Source organism: Drosophila biarmipes, chromosome 2R (genome assembly GCF_025231255.1).
Source record: "Drosophila biarmipes strain raj3 chromosome 2R, RU_DBia_V1.1, whole genome shotgun sequence".
Classification (NCBI taxonomy): domain Eukaryota; kingdom Metazoa; phylum Arthropoda; class Insecta; order Diptera; family Drosophilidae; genus Drosophila; species Drosophila biarmipes.
Genome location: NC_066615.1, coordinates 20,321,497 through 20,340,365, shown reverse-complemented (window position 1 = coordinate 20,340,365; position 18,869 = coordinate 20,321,497). Strand labels below are relative to the sequence as shown.

The 18,869-nt window shown below is 40.5% G+C and overlaps 1 protein-coding gene across 2 annotated transcripts in view; it reads left to right on the top strand.

The window, feature by feature from the left end:
• Positions 1-18,869, top strand: part of LOC108023071 (potassium voltage-gated channel subfamily H member 8) — a 60,468-nt gene that overhangs the window by 36,143 nt on the left and 5,456 nt on the right. The window contains exons 7-15 of one of the 2 annotated variants that reach the window (XM_050887487.1): positions 3,206-3,450; positions 3,906-4,134; positions 4,837-5,000; positions 8,806-9,007; positions 9,842-10,021; positions 10,848-10,966; positions 11,502-11,582; positions 15,677-15,772; positions 18,464-18,617. In XM_050887487.1, coding sequence (XP_050743444.1) covers positions 3,206-3,450; positions 3,906-4,134; positions 4,837-5,000; positions 8,806-9,007; positions 9,842-10,021; positions 10,848-10,966; positions 11,502-11,582; positions 15,677-15,772; positions 18,464-18,617 — 1,470 coding nt within the window. Of the gene's footprint in view, positions 1-3,205; positions 3,451-3,905; positions 4,135-4,836; positions 5,001-8,805; positions 9,008-9,829; positions 10,022-10,847; positions 10,967-11,501; positions 11,583-15,676; positions 15,773-18,463; positions 18,618-18,869 lie in introns of both variants that reach the window. The other variant, XM_044091831.2, reaches the window with a different exon arrangement.

Below are 18,869 nucleotides of genomic sequence, written 5' to 3'. Positions count from 1 at the left end.
AGTAGAACTAAGCTTTTATTTGGAGCCGACTTTTACCTTAATCAACCTGTGCCTTTGTTGCTGGGAGTCCTTTTCCAGCTCGGGCGCATCAAATATGCCCTCTGTCTAATTCACTGGATTAATCAGACAAAAAAGTTGGACTCACCGGCGCACACGTGTGTGTTCCAATGGTCCCCAAAGGACCCTGAAATATTGATGCACCACTCGAACAGTTCTGACAGCCTCGCAACTTATCCCTGCCACTTGGGCCCTGTCCTCGAATCGCATGTGTCGCCGAGGAATTCGCCTAATGCAGGGATAAAAAACAACGCCCCCAACCTCTGACCTTTTCACTTGCAGCTTTATTACCATCGTTATTCATCTGTTGTTGCCGTATGTCTTTCTGGCTGGCAGTCTTCTGGCCTGCAGATTTACGGGCCATGCAAAACCGAGCAGAAGCCACTTGAAGTTCGACCAGGAGATTCCTAAGAGGATTTGCTGCACACTTGGGCAGGTCGAAGGTCCTTCTGTCCTTCGAACTACCTGGCAGTGGAGCTTTAAGTTGTTTAGTGCTGATGGCATTGATGGGTCATTAAATCGGGAGTAGAGGGGGATATTTGGCTTAGTATATTACTGGCTTTTGGTTTTGGGCCTTAATATTTTGTTAGTAGTTCTGAAACAACCATAAAATATTTTAGAAATTAATAAAGACATCTGAAACATATAAGAAAATATTTCAGGAAATGCAAAGGTACTTGGTATTTACGGATACATATGAATTATTGGTTTCTAAGTCTTTTGATTTTTATTAAGAAGTGTTTTCACTTTTTTTTAACAATATTGCTGAGCCATATTATTACCTCTTTTGCTAGACATTTTTTTTAGACATAGCTTCAGAAAGTTATTTAGACTTTTTAAATTGGGTGTATTAACGTTTTTAAATATTTTTGATATATGATATTTATTTAGTTTAATATTGGAATTATCACATAAATCAGCCTAGTTGTATTACCTTCCCAAAAGATTAAGATTATTCGTCATACTTAATTGTATTCAAAATATATGTTGGTCTCCATCTTTGAAGATATTTTATCTAGTAGTTTATCTTACAACTCAATCAGCTTCCGTTCAACACACCCAAAGATAAACCGAGCAACAGGTAATCGAAATTCCCACCCAACACCGTCCAGATGTGGCACGTTGAGCTGGCAAGTGCAACAAATGCCGATTGCACTTGCAACACGTACTTGTCGCCCCTCTGCTCCTGAGGGCTTGCGTCACGTAATTGTGTTAGATGAACACAGATTTACACGACCGACAACATTCGGTAATGAATTTCATTAGCTCGGCCATTGAGTGGCAGGCAGGCAGGAAAACGATGCCAGAAACCAGTCAGATGAAATGCAGCTTATATCGAATTAATCTAGGCTGAGACCAAAGCTGCGGCCGGGCCTGATTCAATTTTTGTTAATTTATGCCAATGAAATTAAGTCCGAGCCAAGCAACCAACCTTGGCAAACTCAATTTCCAGCTCGAGTCAAGTTGGCTGGAAAATTCGAGTGGCGATCCGCCGTCAATGGGAAATTGATGCTGTGACAAAGGCCGGTGGGGGAAAATTCTCGAAATAGGTAATTAGGCGAGAGCAATGATCGAAAATATCTTATAGAGCGCGCAGTGATGAGGCGGATTCGAAATGAAATTATGATGGCCATCACACATAATCGTTATCGCATTGTGACAGTTAAGCGATGACGACCATCGTTTCACACATCATTAGGCCTGTCAGTGAATTTTCCCCCGGGCCCGGGTGAGCTGTGCATATTTTGTTAAAGTATTCCACCTTTTTTGTATACGCCATCCCGCCGGCAGTTATAAAAAACATTTGTGTATGCACGCAGCGTAAACCGAGATACTTTTTTATCTTTAATTTTTCTCTGACCTTTTTTTCCTTCCAATGGCTGGCCGTTGCCTGGTTACGGATACGTCGGTATACCGTAGGTAAATATGTATCTGTGAGGTGGCTGGCCCGACTTAATTGGCATTTTGATATGACAGCACCGAAGTCAAACTGGACTTTACGTGGGTTGTGGGTCTTAAAATTGAAATCATATTTTGGTCGAAAAATGACTGGTGGTATATAAAGGAAATTAAATGAAATGAAAACAGGAAAAACAGACAAATTGGAGTGAAACCAAAAAATGGTCACTTTCTTCGGGGGTTATTTGCATAACTTTGTGCGCCTTTTTTCTTGTAATTAGTCTGGGCTTGGCATGGGGAAAGGTATCAAATTCGGGGTCCATTTTTCACCATCCAGCTAATTGTTATTTATAGCATGCCTGTCCTTTTGAGACACCACACACAAATAGAATTAAGCTCAATTTAATGGGCCTCTTGCGGTGCCAAATACAGCAGATTTCGTGGGAGGGAAATCTTATCGAGTTTTGCCTGGGCGGCTGTGAAATATGATGTTTATTCGCCTGATTTGTTAGGTTGACCAGGGCTTGGCCAATATTTGTCAGCCATCGAAGGAGATTATTAATTGCTTTGCCATGCCAGGGTATTAATATCCGTGAGGTTAAAGCGGGCACCCCCGCAAATAAGAGTCTGAAAAATTTAAGAAGCATCATTTTTAAGAATAAAATCTTGTCATTGTAATTCAAAAGTTTCTCCAATAAAACTCAGCAAAAACAAAAAAGGAAACCACAGCGTTTAGAAAGCAAACTTTGGTTTACTAATGCGCACCAAGCGCAACACCATCTGTACAAGTTGAATTTTCATCTTTCCCCAACTAAGCTGCTCAAATAAAACTCAGCAAAAATAATAAATGGAGCCAGGGCATTGAAGGAGGAAAGCTTTATTTAACTTGTTGGAAAGTCGACTAAATTTCAGCAAAATGTTACCGAGTGACTGAGGGAGTGCACACACACTGACAACCACACACCTGCATTTTGTGACGCTTTAAAATATGTTTTAAACCGTATGAAAACCTTTTTAACTAAGCAAAAATAATAAATAAAGAAACCATGCCAATTAATTCACAATGTCTTATGTGTACAATTCTATGTGTTCTTTCTCTTTGTGCTCTTTCTATTATAAACACACCGCTCCGGTACATCACTGTAATTACGAATCCGAAAATCCCGAACCCTTCCTTAAAAATCCCGCCAACTTCCCCATTTTGTTTGCGCTTTTTTTGTTGCGACTCTGTAAGTTTTTGCCCTTACAGCTGCCCTTTTGGGGGCGCGGTTCCGGGCGGGATCCAATGCCGGAATGCTGGGCCTGGGCGGACTGCCGGGCCTGGGAGGACCTGCATCCAGCGACGGAGACGCGGAGGCGGGCGAGGGCAACAACCTGGACGTTCCCGCCGGCTGCAACATGGGCCGCCGGCGGAGTCGAGCCGTGCTCTACCAGCTGTCCGGGCACTACAAGCCGGAAAAGGGCGGAGTCAAGACCAAGTTGAAACTGGGCAATGTGAGTACGACCCCGGGGAAGTGGGGAAAATGAGTGGGAGTTGAAAGGCTAGCCCCTCGATGAGTGGGAGCACCCAGCCACGCAATTTACAAGCATGTTGCCCACGTCAAACTCAATTTTTGTCCTGTGATTTTTAAAGTGCTCTAACTAGATTCACGCAGAGAAAACATTGTAGTTACATGTGAACGGCTTTAAATCAACTCACTGAGTTTACAAAAGTGTTGAAAATGTCATTCAAACGAATCTAATTGAAATAAATGAATTGTTGAATTTGTATTATTTTCACACCCGGTTCAGAGCTCTTTGCTGGTATTTCGAAATATTTGAAAACATCAATTAATGTGATTAAAAACCTGTTGGCAACTAATCGCTGTGAAAGCTCAATTAATTTAATTCACTTTTCATGTTTTGTGCCGGATTTCATTTCATGCCATTGCCCACCATCTATTTTGCAGAACTTTATGCACTCGACGGAGGCACCGTTTCCGGAATACAAAACCCAGTCGATAAAAAAGTCACGCTTGATTCTGCCCCATTACGGGGTGTTCAAGGGCATCTGGGACTGGGTGATCCTGGTGGCCACCTTCTACGTGGCCCTCATGGTGCCCTACAATGCGGCGTTTGCCAAGGCGGATCGCCAGACAATGGTGTCGGATGTGATTGTGGAGGCGCTCTTTATTGTCGGTGAGTGAATTGGAAGGGAATTATTTTTTGCTCGCCTAAAAGGTTGTGTTAAAAATTATTCATTAAGCAAAACAGCTGGTAGGTACTAGGAATTTATCTGGTATCTGCTGTTCAAAGGATTTAAAGTTAAAAAAGCTTTCTGGGAAAAAGGGACTCTTTTTAGCTGTTAGCTGGTATTTGCTTTTAAATGGATTTCCCGATAAAATAAAATATTTTATGAAAAGATAATAAAATCAGGATATTTCTGTAAAAATGAGATTAAATTAATATGAAATGCTTTTTATTAATTTATAATATAAAAAAATAATAAGGAATTTAAGTTGTCAACTAAAGTATTATTTGAAAATAATGCAATATATATAAGATAGGATTTTCGTATCTTTGTTCCGTAAAATAAAAATCATACTAAATATTTGATGAAAAAACGAAAAGCTTGTTGGGGTCTGTCCATTAATCACTTTTCAAGAAACGACCATCGCCGCACGGGCTTATAACCCATCCTCCCGCAAACGGACCTCAATTGGTGTCCCTTTTATGGGCCACCTGTGGAGGCCAGAGCCACTGTCATCATCGTCCTCATCTGGAGGGGATGGAGGATGCGGGATGGGTTGGTAATGGAATGGGGATGGGAATTGAATTTGTCTCGTTGCGGGCATTGTAAACATTGTTTCACCGCTCGCCTTTATTGCCGTTTTATTGCAGATATTCTGCTGAACTTCCGCACCACCTTTGTGTCGCGCAAGGGCGAGGTGGTCTCCAATTCGAAGCAGATTGCCATCAATTACTTCCGAGGATGGTTTGCCCTGGACCTGCTGGCCGCGCTGCCCTTTGATCACCTGTACGCCTCCGATTTGTACGACGGCGAGGTGAGTAATCGCTATTCACAGCCGACGACTGCATAAATTTTCCCAACAAGCCCTGAATTATTGAGGCCAGATTTGCATTTGGCCCGAGGCCAGGGCCCATCTATAGCTCGAGAAATCGAAGGAAGGATGAGGATAAGTTTCCATTCTATTAAGTCCACACTATTCGTCTAAAATTCCCAACAAATTGTTTGCCCCATTTGTTTAAATCCCTTGGCGGTTTATTTCCGGGGCTTGGCATTAATCGTTTATGGCCCAAAATTTCAAGTGGTAAATGGCCTTAAGAGATTTGCATAAAACTATTTTGGCCGCATGCATTATGCTTATTCAATGTTCACAGTTCTGCGCTGGGCCACTTAATCGGATTATACACAAAGCTGCAGTTTGGGGCAGAAAATTTAGAATAAAATATATTTTGCTTTGGAGGATGAGGTTTGTAATGTGTGCAGTTTGAAATATAAGTTTTACTTAGTAATGAAGAGGCCTTTGTTAATGTCGAATAGAAATATTATTTTGTTGGCCTTTGTTAAAATCTTAATTTAATTATTTGTCTCTAAATAAAAAATAAATATTTTGTATTTTCACCATACATTGAGAAAAATTAAAAAACATTTTAAAATCTCATTTAATTTTAATTGCATGGGCCCAAAAGTGTGCTATACGATATTTTATGAATTCATTCGGAAAAACTTTTTACTGCATACTTTTGGACACCTCACAATAAATAATTTCTCTGTTTCTTACTTTTAATTTCTTTGTTTCTTTGTTCGTGAACTAGACTTAGGGCCCACCTGCCTATTATGCACACTTAAAGCTTACCATCCAAATGGGAATTCCAAGTGAATATATATTTTAAGCTGTCATTTTTAGACAGCTTTCTGCACAAAGACCGGCTCAGCACTTGACCCCTTTGGAGAGCAGTTGACGCTCATTAAGCCGATTACACTGGCCAAAGCAGCCCGACTGAGTGTTCCGGCTGGTCCGCGTTTTAATTACGGGCTAAGTAGACGGGCGACGACAAGGTTGTGACCCAAATGTGCAGCTAAAACAGCCTTATATATTTAATATTTTTAAATCCCGAAAAGTGTGTCGGCTTGGTCCTGCAGTGGCCGCAGACAGCGGCTTAAAGACCCGAGTGCAGTTATGATGACATCGACCACCGTCCGGTGGTTCCGAGGAGCAAAACCCTCGAGCGGTCGTCGCAGGACAATGGCGCAGTCCTCGAGCGGGCTTATGTTATTCAGCTTTCACTTGGCTCGTTGGGTCCTCCTTAGAACCAACCCAACCCCCTTTCTCCTCCCTTCCTGTGAAGTGGTCAGCGCACTGATTGCGCCAAGTGGAGAACGCTGTCGTCGTCTTTATTGACAGTCCAAGGATTTCCTGGGCGCACTACCAAATGCCATTACAGTGGGGCTTAACTAAGTGCAATTTATTAAATAAAAGCATTAGGTGATTACAACATTATAGTAATTGTTTGTAAAAGTCTAGGAAGCCTTTAACATTTGTGCACCAGTTTTTACTTCTGAAATGAATTAATTTAAAATATTATTCATTTGCTTAGATCTGACCTTGAATTATATTTTTTCTCAATGTAATACCATAAGTATTGATTAGTATTTATTTGGTGATTGTTGCCCTCTTGATTAATAATTAAATTTCTATGTGTTTACAGTTGAGAAATTTTTCAATAGCTGATGGTGATTTAATTTACTGGCAATTCCCTGTGGGATTATCATTTGAGCTAAATTTCGTTCGAACTCATGTTTCATTGATTTTCCTTGCCGCTCCGTCATCATGCTGCGGTTTTTTGTAGCTGTTTCTTCTCCAACTTTCGCTGGATACACTGATCAAATAAAAGGCGCTTTTGGCCCCCACTTTCCGTGACTTCCGCTCCAGGAAATTTAGCCACGTTCAGGGGCAGGCTGGAAAAGTTTTTGTTTTGTTCCTCTTATTTTTTTTGGCTAAATCAGGGGCGTGTGCTAAGCTGCTGACAGAGAAAGTTTCGATAAAACTTTAATGTTCTCTAATTGTAAAAATTTGTGACACTCTCCCAAGCAACGCAAAAGTTGGCCAGAAGTCATTTATGAATGTATTTGAGGGCTTTAACTTTTACATTTTTATACACTTTGATATTTATTTTATACTTGCTCGCTCTGCATACCATTTCAGCTAATGCACTTGAAACTTTTGCATATTTAGTTTATTCCAAAGTTTTAATTATCTTTGAGACCCCAAAAAAGGCAGTCAGTCACTGGGAAAAATCCCAGGGAGTTGGTTGAGGAAGTTTCCTCATTGGCGCCAGGCTGTTGCTGCTGTGGACGATGATGTTGCTGCTGTGCACGATGATGTTGCTGATGTGCATGATGATGTTGCTGATGTGCATGATGATGTTGTCGCTGTCGCTGCTCACACAAAGTGAAAAGTAAACAAGGGGAGCGTGAGGCAGCGCAAAACTTTAGCAAAGAAAGAGACAGTGTTTAGGGGGCGGGTCGGGGGAAAGTGGGCGGGAAATCAGGGGAGTGGAAGACCGAGAATGAAAGTGAAAGCGCAGCACAAATTGCAACATGAATTACAATTCGCCTTGGTGTTGTTGCTTGCCATTGTTTTCGCAGACAGAAAACCTACGCATTTTTACAGTGCGTGTCACAAGTATAATTTAGTGATTTGAATTGGATATTAATAAAAGCATTTTCAAAACATTTATTTAGTGGAAATCAACACTTCATCATATAAAAAATTGTAGATAAGAAAAAATTTAAAATTTAGTATCAATTTTACAACGCACAAAAAAACCAATCTATTTGATAGTTTGGATTTTGCTTGTATAAGCTGGCCTATAATTTTGAAACGCACTGTCTGTGCAATAGTACGCACAGACTGCAAATGAAAGAAGAAAAAGCGAGGACGGAGCTGTCTGTCTATTGACGCTCCACCTAAATGCCCAAGCTAAGCTGTTTGTAAGACTTCGTACCACTTTTTTTTAAACATTTTCCCTACCTTTTCGTTACTTTTTCCCTCCTTCAGCACATACTAAGTTCTTCGAAATTTATGGAAATATATTGAAACATAAGGAAAGCCCCAGTTTTGTTGCTTTTTTAGTCATTTTAGAAATAATTCTAGCAATAAATATAAAAATGCAGTTATATGTATAATAAGGAAGGCTTAAAAGTTTTGTTATCCCATTTATTTTAACCAAAATTGAGTATGTACCCCCTCACAATGCTCTCTGTGTACCTTAAGGCCGTTTTTAAGATGAAGCTTCGTCAGCGGCAATCACGAAAGAGAAATAAAAATTTCCATCTAAGGTTAAACGACGGCATTAGCCTTCAATTTACTCGAGTTCTGCGCTCGGGTCAGGCCCTCCGATAAGCTTGTTTATGTTTGCATTAGACTTTTAGCCCCACCCCACGACCTATTTATCCGCCACTTCATCTTTTTATTTTTTGATGACATCCTTTCTTCTGATTTCGTCCCTTTTTTAGCGCGGCCATGCGGGCCCTGGGATGTTGTCAATTTTGTGATTTTTTAGTGGGCACATAACAAAAGTTTATATGCCCAAGAAAGTAGGCAACAAAATCGTACATTTGAATGCCCCGAAAAGTGGGCAACAAAAGCGGGGGGAAACAAAAAGAACTGGAAAATGGAAAAGCGGAAGTGGAAGTGGAAAACCTAACCAAACTAATGGGCAGTGCGAAACGCGAAAGAGGCGTGCCATTTCGCCACTGTACGCTTACATTTTAACAACCTTGTAGTGGGTCGTCTGGCTGTATGTATATTTTTTATGCATTCTGTTCCTTTTTTCGCCCAGGAATCACACATCCATCTTGTGAAATTGACGCGTCTGCTGCGGCTCGCTCGGCTGTTGCAAAAAATTGATCGATACTCGCAGCACACGGCCATGATACTGACATTGCTGATGTTCTCCTTCACGCTGGCCGCCCACTGGCTGGCCTGCATCTGGTATGTGATAGCGGTCAAGGAGTACGAGTGGTTCCCCGAGAGCAACATCGGTGAGTACGGAGGTACCTGTGCCCGTGCTGAAGGTCACGCATAGTTAGAGTTACAATCTCAGCCACAGGTGGGGTCAAAAGAATAGTCTTTTTGATGGACTATGCTATATTTTTAAATTAAATATTTATTAAAAATACAAAAAACAACTGCGAACCGACAAAAAGCTTTAGCCACCTGAAACCTTTTGATTTCCCTTGCTACTATTTCGACCACAGCCGTGTGCATATGACTGTGTTCTGAGGGTGTGTGCCAAAGGTAATTTGGTTAGTTGGTTAGTCAACAGTGAAGGGCAGGCATCGTCGAACGCTAACTGAATTTTCTGCCTCCCCTGGGCCAAGGTACACCGCCTGGATCATTGAAAACCAAGCAACCGAATCCCGCAAACCACTAGAAACACCAACTACACGTGTGGTTAATGAATATTGTGTTAGTCGAGGTTTTAAGCTGGGCTACGGATTAGCGCACATTGTATCAAATCGAATCAGATCATCTTATCACACCAAACTGTATGTATTGCCGTGGGAAAAAGTTTTCATTATGATATTTTCTGGCACTTTGTTAGTGGCAGGAAAAATCTTTCTGACTGACACGAAAAGTTACTCCCTGACGTTTCCGTTACGGGGCAAACAGTTTGTCCGAGTCCTGGCACGAGTCCCAAACTGACAGACTGACAAACTGGAGGGCGAAAAAGTTAGGCCCAGTCATTGTCAATTTGATAAGCCCAATTTGTTTAGCCCGCAAATTGTAATTAAACGCCGTACTAAACCAGTTTTCTTCTCTGTTTCCTCTTCTCGCCTTCCCCTCGTATTAAATGCCTCAAGTATTCTTCACAGGTTGGCTGCAGCTTTTGGCGGAAAGGAAAAACGCTTCGGTGGCCATTTTGACCACGGCGGAAACGTACTCCACGGCCCTCTACTTCACCTTCACCAGTCTCACTTCCGTGGGATTTGGCAACGTTTCGGCGAACACGACGGCCGAGAAGGTCTTCACCATCATCATGATGCTCATTGGCGGTGGGTACTAAAATACATAATGTTTAAGCTTCAAAATATTGCTATAAATGGGGGGAAACTACACTTAAATCATTTTAAACCCAAGATTGTAAGGTATTTGGCAAGAAATTTCTTAAATTTAAGGAAAAGGTCATAAAATGGTTGTCGTTCTGTTTACGGTTTAAGTTTTACGAGTTTGTTAAACCATATAGCTGGGGAATTTAAGGTAATGTTGACCTTAAAACACATTCCTAGACCTTAAGATTTGAAAGCCTACCAACATTTTAATCAACATTCTTGTATGTCTAACTCCTGAAAGGAAACCCTTGCAAAAAAAGTCTTGTCATTTGCTGACAAAACTTTATTAGAAGTAAAGAGATTTATTTTTAAGTTAAAAAGGGAAAAACTTAAAGTTAAAATCAGAGTAACTTGGTGGGAAACTTTTATTTAGAGACTATAGTCTCTTTCTAATTTGGAGTATATATAATATATGAGTTTAAGGAAAATCCTAGTTCTTACTTATCACTTATATTATTATGTTATCACAAAAAAAAAAAGCAGCTTTCAGCTTATGTTATTGAATGGAAATTTCTTTTGAAGTTTTTTTTTAAGAAAGAAAAACACGACATATGACCCAGCCGAAACTCTAAAGTAAACCCATTATTATGTCCTCGAAGAAGGCTCAATTTGTGTAATTCATAGCATAAACAGGAAGAGTACACTGGGTTGAAGAGCCAAGGAAACGCGGACTAAAAAATATCCGCACGGCCGCGCTCATAACTGTTATTACTTTTTTGGGCAGCCAAGCCGAGATCTAATGATATATCGCCTCCGTTTCATTACCCAGCTCTGATGCACGCCGTGGTCTTCGGTAACGTGACTGCCATCATCCAACGGATGTATTCGCGTCGATCCTTGTACGAGAGCAAATGGCGCGACCTAAAGGACTTTGTGGCCCTGCACAATGTGAGTATGATTTCGATGGGCACAGAATGAGATTCAGATTTGCAGCGACCGCAGGGGATCGGAAAATAAATGAAACCCTCAGGGGGCGAGCCAAGCGCACCCTGCCCCAGAGCACGAGAAGTGCCACTCGATGGGTTTTATTAGAATGCAGCGCACATTTTCCATATGCCACGCAACGCTGGGCAGGAAATGGAAAATGGAAAGGAAATGGTGACTCAAGGCCATGAATTGCTGATTCCAGCATATTCCAGGGCAGCGTGCTGGGGCAACCTGTTGATGGGGCAAACTCTCGAGGGTCGCTCCATTAGGCAGCGCCACGCGGCGTATACGCAATGAGCTGCACCCACGTCGCATACGCAATGCGATGCACAATTAAGCGCATTTGTGCGGCTCTCAACCGCGAAATGCATGCAAATGAAGTGAAAGTAGCGCGCATTGCAGCTCATTAAACGCTAAGATGGCAGAAAGGGGGAGAAAAAGGGAAAAAAGGGCCAAACTGGCAATGCAATTATAATTTATGATCTCTTCATTACAGATGCCCAAGGAGCTGAAGCAGCGCATCGAGGACTACTTCCAGACCTCCTGGTCACTCAGCCACGGCATCGACATATACGAGGTGAGTGGAGTATCGGGTAGCCCACTTTCCCTTGAGATACATCCATCTTTTCTCGATTGCGAGTGTGCGTGTGTCATAAATTATGAAGGTTATACACTGGGGGAAACCAATCAATATATATTCATAACTTAATTCATTAGGTATTGATGGAAGGAAATTTGGACCCTAGTTGATCTGGAAATTATGTCTGGGTTTCCTGCTTATAAACCCGTTACTCGCAGGGTAACTACATTCGTCGGATTGTAGTGACATGAAAAGAAAAAAGAATATTTTAAATATTGATACCTATCAATAGAAAACATTCATCAAATCGGATAATTCATTAAAAAGTGTCTTCTCAGAAAGAGCAGCATTTATGCAGGCATATCTCCATCTCCCTCACACTAGCGGGTAACGGGTATCTAATAGTCGAGGCCACCGACTATAGCGTTCATTCTTGTTTGATTTTCTTTCAGGAAACTACTTTTGCTCTAGGAAACTATTTGTTTCTCTGTATTTTCTCCCCGAAAAAGTGATTGGCAAAGTTGTCGACGCAGCAGTCTATCGATGCCTTCAACCTGACTGACTTCACTCAAACTTCAGATTCAGTTTCAGATTCAGAAACAGAAGCAGAATCAAAATCAGAATCGTCAGTGCCAGCGGCCTTTCCTCTCCGATAAACGTCTGAGTCCTTAATTAAGCAAATGTCCGTGGGGTTTACATATACAGTGCTCCACCTGGACATGTGACTTATTGATTGGCTGCGGGTCAAATGCCAAATGTGTGGCCCTCCTTTGATTGGTCATCCATGTTCAGGTATTTCAGGCGCACTGCCATTCTGCCACTCTGGAACTCGCACGAAAGTTAAAATTAAATATCGAAATTATATGTGTGAACGGGTGGCTGGCTGCCCGGATTTTCCTGTGGCTTTTCATTGTTTTCCCTCTGTGTGTGCGCCTGGCCCTGCGGCGGAATCTACATTTTAATTAAAAATTTTTACAATTACATTAACCCGAGCAGAAGGGAAGACATGACATCTGTGTACCTTATCTTCTGGGTAGAAGCTGTCAAGTGCATTGAGTTACCTACCGGTCGCCAGCTCTTGTTTTGCTAATTTTGTTCTGAGCTGTCCTTTGCCAGTTTCATTGTGTGTTCTTGTTTATTTTTATCGGCTTTGAAACTGTTGCTACACTATAATTCCGAACTCGGTGGGCCAACTTTGCTGCAGCTGCATGGAAATAGCCGATTGTTGGTCAGCAGAGAAATCAATCATTGGGCTTGCTATGCAGTTTCGAACTTTAACTTGTTTCAACTTTGCTCTGGCGCTCTGCCGCACAGGTGGGTGTTTTCCCCAACTTTCCAGCTGCATGGCGCACAATAAAAAGCTGAAAAGTGCAGGGCAGTCGAAAGCGCAGCGATTCCACTCGCTAATTGCTATTAGCAGAGAGCCAGGCCAAACAACTTTTCGCCCGCGCCCTCTTTTAATAGTGTTAATTAAAACCTCTTCAAATAAACCCACTTTTATCTCAGCTCTCAGGTGCTTGGCGAATGGCTTTGGCTTTGTGGACTTTAATTTAATGGACTTTTACTTAGTTTGGACTGCGGCAGAATTAAGGGATATGCAAAGTGTGTACATACTACTCACACACCATGAGAAAAATAACTTTTGCAATTGTTGTTGTTAAATATTTTTTAATTTTAAGTTAGGTATTATTTATGTGTAATTTTTTTTATTTATATTTTATTTTTGAAGTAGGCAAAAATGTATTTTATAATGTAATAATCTATAGTATAATTATTATCTCAAGAGTAGGATGCTTAAATGATGCCTCAAACTAAATCAAAACTCAAGAGTACAGTACTTGGTTAGTTTTTGTATATAGTATGTATACCTTATTATGTACTGAGCTTGCTATCTTTTTCTACATCACTCCATCTTCTCCTTCCTTCCTTATTAAAACAGCCAGTGAAGTGCAATTTTCGTAAGCTGAAGGCTGCAAATTAATTAGCCCTTTCCCGCCCTTTGAAGATTGGTTCTTCATGTCAGAAAACAAAGCTGGCTGTCAGTTATGACGGCGGAAATGTTAGGCACTCGTCTTAGCATTTAAGCAGCTATTAAACACCGATTTTCGCCTCTCTTTCGGGTGCTCGGGAATTTTGACAGCCCCTAATGGAATTTAATTTAATTACAGACCAAACATGAAATACAGACTGACGCACACACGACCTGTCGATGCCACACGAGTTATAGCCCCCGAATTTCAGGGGGGCGATGGAAAATGGGACCTGACTGGCTGGCACTAAATTAAATTGTTAATTTATTGCGCATGAAAATTAACTGGCAAAATGTCGGAGTTCCCCTCTAAAAGCTAAATGATGTTGGCCCCGACAGCGCGAATTTCAACTTAAGTTCGGGCCGACAAAAACCAAAAAAACCAAATGTACCACCCACTTTGGCAACGGCTTTTGGCCAGTGTGTGCGCAATTAATGTAAAATATTTTACACTTCACCGAGCGGAGGAGGGAAAGCAGAGACAGAATGGAACATAAATAACAATTCTTTGGAAATTGCCCTTTGGGGATCGAGCAAAAAGGGCATGCAATAAAAGCAAGAGAACTCAAACAAAACCCAGCAAAAACTTTCAACATATTTCCATGTTTAGTTCCGCTTGGTTAGCTAAAAGTTCCCTTTGTTTTGCACTCATAAATTCTTACAGTTGAGTCGGAAAAAATTGTAGCTGTTGTCGTTTTAAGAAGTCAATGAATAGCTTTTTAATATATTTTTAACTTTTTAGTTAGCAAGGGAAAAAAATGTAAAATATTTTAAAAAAAAAACTAAAATAAATCTTCTTATAGTAAATTACACCTATGTTTTAAGCACAGATAGTACTACTTTTCTGCTAACCATAGTACATTTGCTAGTCCCATGGAACAACCAAAAATGGAATTGGAAATTTGCTGACATCTATTTTGGCCAGAAATATTTGCACTTCACGTTGTGGCATTCGTTGTGAATTTTTAATTAAGATCTGACCGGCCCGAAATTGATTTAGTTGCTTTTGGCCTTAATTACTGTCCAAACACAAACACGATAGTTGCCAAACTATTTATACAATTAAGTTGAATTTACTGTAAGCAGATCAACGGCATATAGAGCCATCATCCATGAAATTGGGCAGCCACAGAGTTTTTTCCCATATCATTTGCGGTCTAGTTGGCAAACAAATTTACGCGATTTTCGTGCATATGAATAATACTCGAGCGTAATCAGCCCCTGCGAGTCCCCAGGAATATACACATATATGGAAAACTACCAAGGCGAAAGTCAGCACAATCGGAGGATGTGGATGGCGAGTGTAAACAAGCAAGATGCAAATTCCCCCTCAATTTCCATGTTAATCCCGAAACACCGACAATTCCCATCCAATACACTTGAAGCGAACCCAAGGAAAAGAGAGATAAAAATGCGGGGGGTAAAGAAAAATATAATTATACCCTGGCAGGAGGCTGTGGAAAATCAAGGGGGACTTTGCTTTTCACGAGAACTCGCCTTGCCTGGAATTTAAATTAAGGGGTGAGCTCGTGTATGAGATATTGATCCTCGTTCGATGTCCGTCACAAATAAAAAGCGGAATTCAATAAATCTGGGATAATCGCTGGCAATTAAAGATAAAAAAAATAAACAGTACAATGAAAACTACGTCAATCGTACAGTCTTTATGGTATACTGGACAACAAGAATTTAATGAATTCAGTTTTTAAAACCAATAAATATTTATTTATTAAAGATAAAAAAGATATTTTCTCTGGAGTATCATTTTTAATAGTCATTGTAATATAAAAGGCATATAATTACAGGGTATTTTTTAGTACCTACGGCGGTTGTCTTTTCTGTACTACAAGAAAGACCTGATAAGCTGGAACATTTCCCATGTGCCAGGGCAAAATAATTCCAACGATTTCCCTCACAATTTTCAGGCGATTCAATTTTCACGTGTATATACCATTTTTTTTTTTCACTTGCGTGCTTGTGTGTGCGTATGGGGATGGTGCCTTTACCTGCCTACCCACTCATCCTTGACTCACCTGCTCCTCGGCTTTTCCTCTACTTTCAGACGCTACGCGAATTTCCCGAGGAGCTGCGTGGCGACGTCTCCATGCATCTACATCGTGAAATATTACAGCTGCCGATATTCGAGGCGGCCTCCCAGGTGAGTTTGAGCTTACACTTGGAGAATTAATGTGTAAAAGCGGATTTATAAAAAGTTGTACCACAAGAAGGTTGAAATTCCTTCACATTGGAGGAAAATACTTGTGGTACTAAAAATTATTATTACTTTTTATAAAATACAAAAAAGTGTTTTGGAAATACAAAAATATTTTTGATATAAAAAACTTGTTAATTTAACAATCTTATTCAAATAAACAAAACCAAAACCTAAAAGGTCATTTAGTTTTCAAATAACTCACACATTCTTCAGAAAGCTCGAAATAATATTATTAAAATTAATTGCATAAATCTTTGAATAGTTAGCTTTTCAACATAAATTTTTGCCAGTGCACCTGTGCAAATGCTCTTTTCCAGGGGTCGAAGAATATGTCGCTTTGAAGGCGATTCAGCTTCAGACAAATGGAACGAAATGGCTGCGATGGCAAAATAATCAGCAGCAATGGGACAGGAATCGCAGGGGGTGGGGTAAGAGCGCGGGGGATGGGATGAATTGTGGGGCCAACAGGTGGGGGTCAGGTAAAAAGAGAAGATGAAGGCCATGCGAGCAGTCAAAAGTTAACTGCGGGCTTAACTGAAACGTTTTTGGGCTTCGTTCGGTTCGTCCTTTGTCGCTGCGAAGCTCAAACACAGCCAAACAACCGCATACAAATAAGCAAATACACACACACTTGCAAGTTAGGTGGGGCTTGCTATACAGGCAGGGGCGTGGTCTAGGATTTCTAAAAGGGGGTCGAATTTGTTTGGCAAAAATATTGATTTTCAATAAAAAACTGTAGGTATATTACCTTAAGTACGTGTAAAAATGCACTTTTTATATTGACAAATATTTTTTCTTCTTTTGAAGAGGGTATATTATTAATGGTAAAATTTAAGAATTATTAAAATTTGTTTTCTATGTTTTTTGCCGTCGACTCACATTTTTTTTAACCCCTCTGCCTACACCCCTGTCCACAGGTAAACTTTCCCAGCCATCTCTCTGAGGCTTGTACTTCAGCTCGCCCTGTGGGCCAAGTTCCATTCGTTTGACTGAAGCGAAGCATGAAAAAGGTTTTTGGCCAACAGCAAAGTTGTACGCAAAAATCCCCTCGATTGCAAGTGTGTGTGGTCGAGTAGTTTTCGATGGCCAATGTCAATACCCTTGTCAGCCGCCAAAAGCTTTAATGGGTGCCCACTGTACGCTTGTTTCTGGGGGTCAGGCTGGGTTTGCAGATGGAAATCATTTGGTTGAAAGCCGCCTGGCTTAAGCTAGAGATTGTGCAGTAATTGATTTCTCGTCCACGGTTCAACTGCCCCCCAACCAGAAAGTTCTATGACCCATTGCAGCCACTGGGGCCAAGCTCAAATAAGTGAAATCAATTGCAAATAGACAGAAATGGATTTAAAATTGTTTGATGTTTTAAAGATGTAGAAAAAACAGAGCAAAATAATTTCAGTAAAAAGATTTACATAAACTAATAAGAGAAATACCAAGCCTAAGCTTTGAATTCCAAACGTTTCTATGGAAACCTTTTACATTTTCACTAAAAATAGGACAAGGAATTTTAGTCGCATTTTTATCGAGACATGTCAAAGGAAAACAATTCAAAAAGCAATAAAACAGATGCACAAATGGATTTTAAATTGTTTGTTATATTTAAGTTGTACGGAAAGCAGACCAAAGTATTTTTAATAATATGTTCACATAAACAAATAGGGCTAATACCCTTTAGATCAAAGCATCGAATTCCGAGTGTTTCTATGGAAACCTTTAAAATGTTTACTAAAAATAGAACAAGGAATTTCAATAACATGTTTGTCAAGGCATGTGAAATCAAACCAGTCGTTCTTTTACACATAAAACGAAAAATACTGGTTCATGCCAAGCGGCTTTTCCTTATTGAACGCAGTTATTAATTCACAAAATACCTTTCTTCATTATTAAAACAAAGGAAGTAAAGAAAATTAATAGGCTTTAAGTATTTTCCTTTTCCTTTTTCCTTTGTTGTATTAAATGAGGAAGAAAATAATAAATAGCATATGTTCAACTGTCTTGTTTGCACAACAAAGGAAATGGTTGTCATAAATCCAAATTATTGATAGTAGCCAATCGCATAGGAGTCTTACTTTTCTGAAATGGTATCTTTCACCGCATTCAATGGCATCTATAGAGCGTGATAAACCGATTGTGGCTGAGTTTACTGACGGGATAAAAAGGCGGTGCCACCTAATGAAATGCAACTCAAGCTAAGTTGGAAAACAAACAAAACGGGGCGAATTGAACGACCGAATGACCGGCAAAATACAGAAAAAAGGGAAAAAAGTGGGAAAACTGAAGCCGAATGACAAAGGCGGACGGCAAACATTAATAAAGCTTATTCAGAAAGGCAAAGTAACGCAAACAAAAACCACTCAACAGTTATAAGCGCGCTTTAAGCCACTTTTCGTGGGCCAAAGCGTGGGTGTGGATGGAGTTGGGCTGTGAAAGAGGTGGCCAAGGGGGTCGCAGGAGGTCGGTCCTAAACCGCAGGACACATTCCGGGGCAAGGACGCACAGCTGTTGCCGTTTTGTTTCATTGCGCAAATAAAACGCGACCGAGCTAAATGCTAAATGCCTCTGACCGAGGAGAACAATTCCTGACCAAACCAGAATCGCATTTACTTGAACCCCGATTTGTTACGTGTTCGGTTGCAGGGCTGCCTGAAACTATTGTCCCTGCACATAAAGACGAACTTCTGTGCGCCCGGCGAGTATCTGATCCACAAGGGCGACGCCCTCAACTACATATACTATCTGTGCAACGGATCCATGGAGGTGATCAAGGACGATATGGTGGTGGCCATTTTGGGTGAGTGTGTACTGCAAAAATCCACAAAAAATAAGGAATATTTATATTTTTATTACCAAAATGTAGTTAAATTTCAGTTCCAAGTTGAGTTTCTTCTTTAAATTTTGAGATACTCTTTTTTTTTAAGATCTACATAAGATAAGATCATTTTAAAGATAAAAAGATACAACATCCAGCTTGCATCTCATATAAGACATTTTCTCCTCTGCCTTGTATTGTGTTCCCTTCATTACATTTTTAAATTGCTGTTGA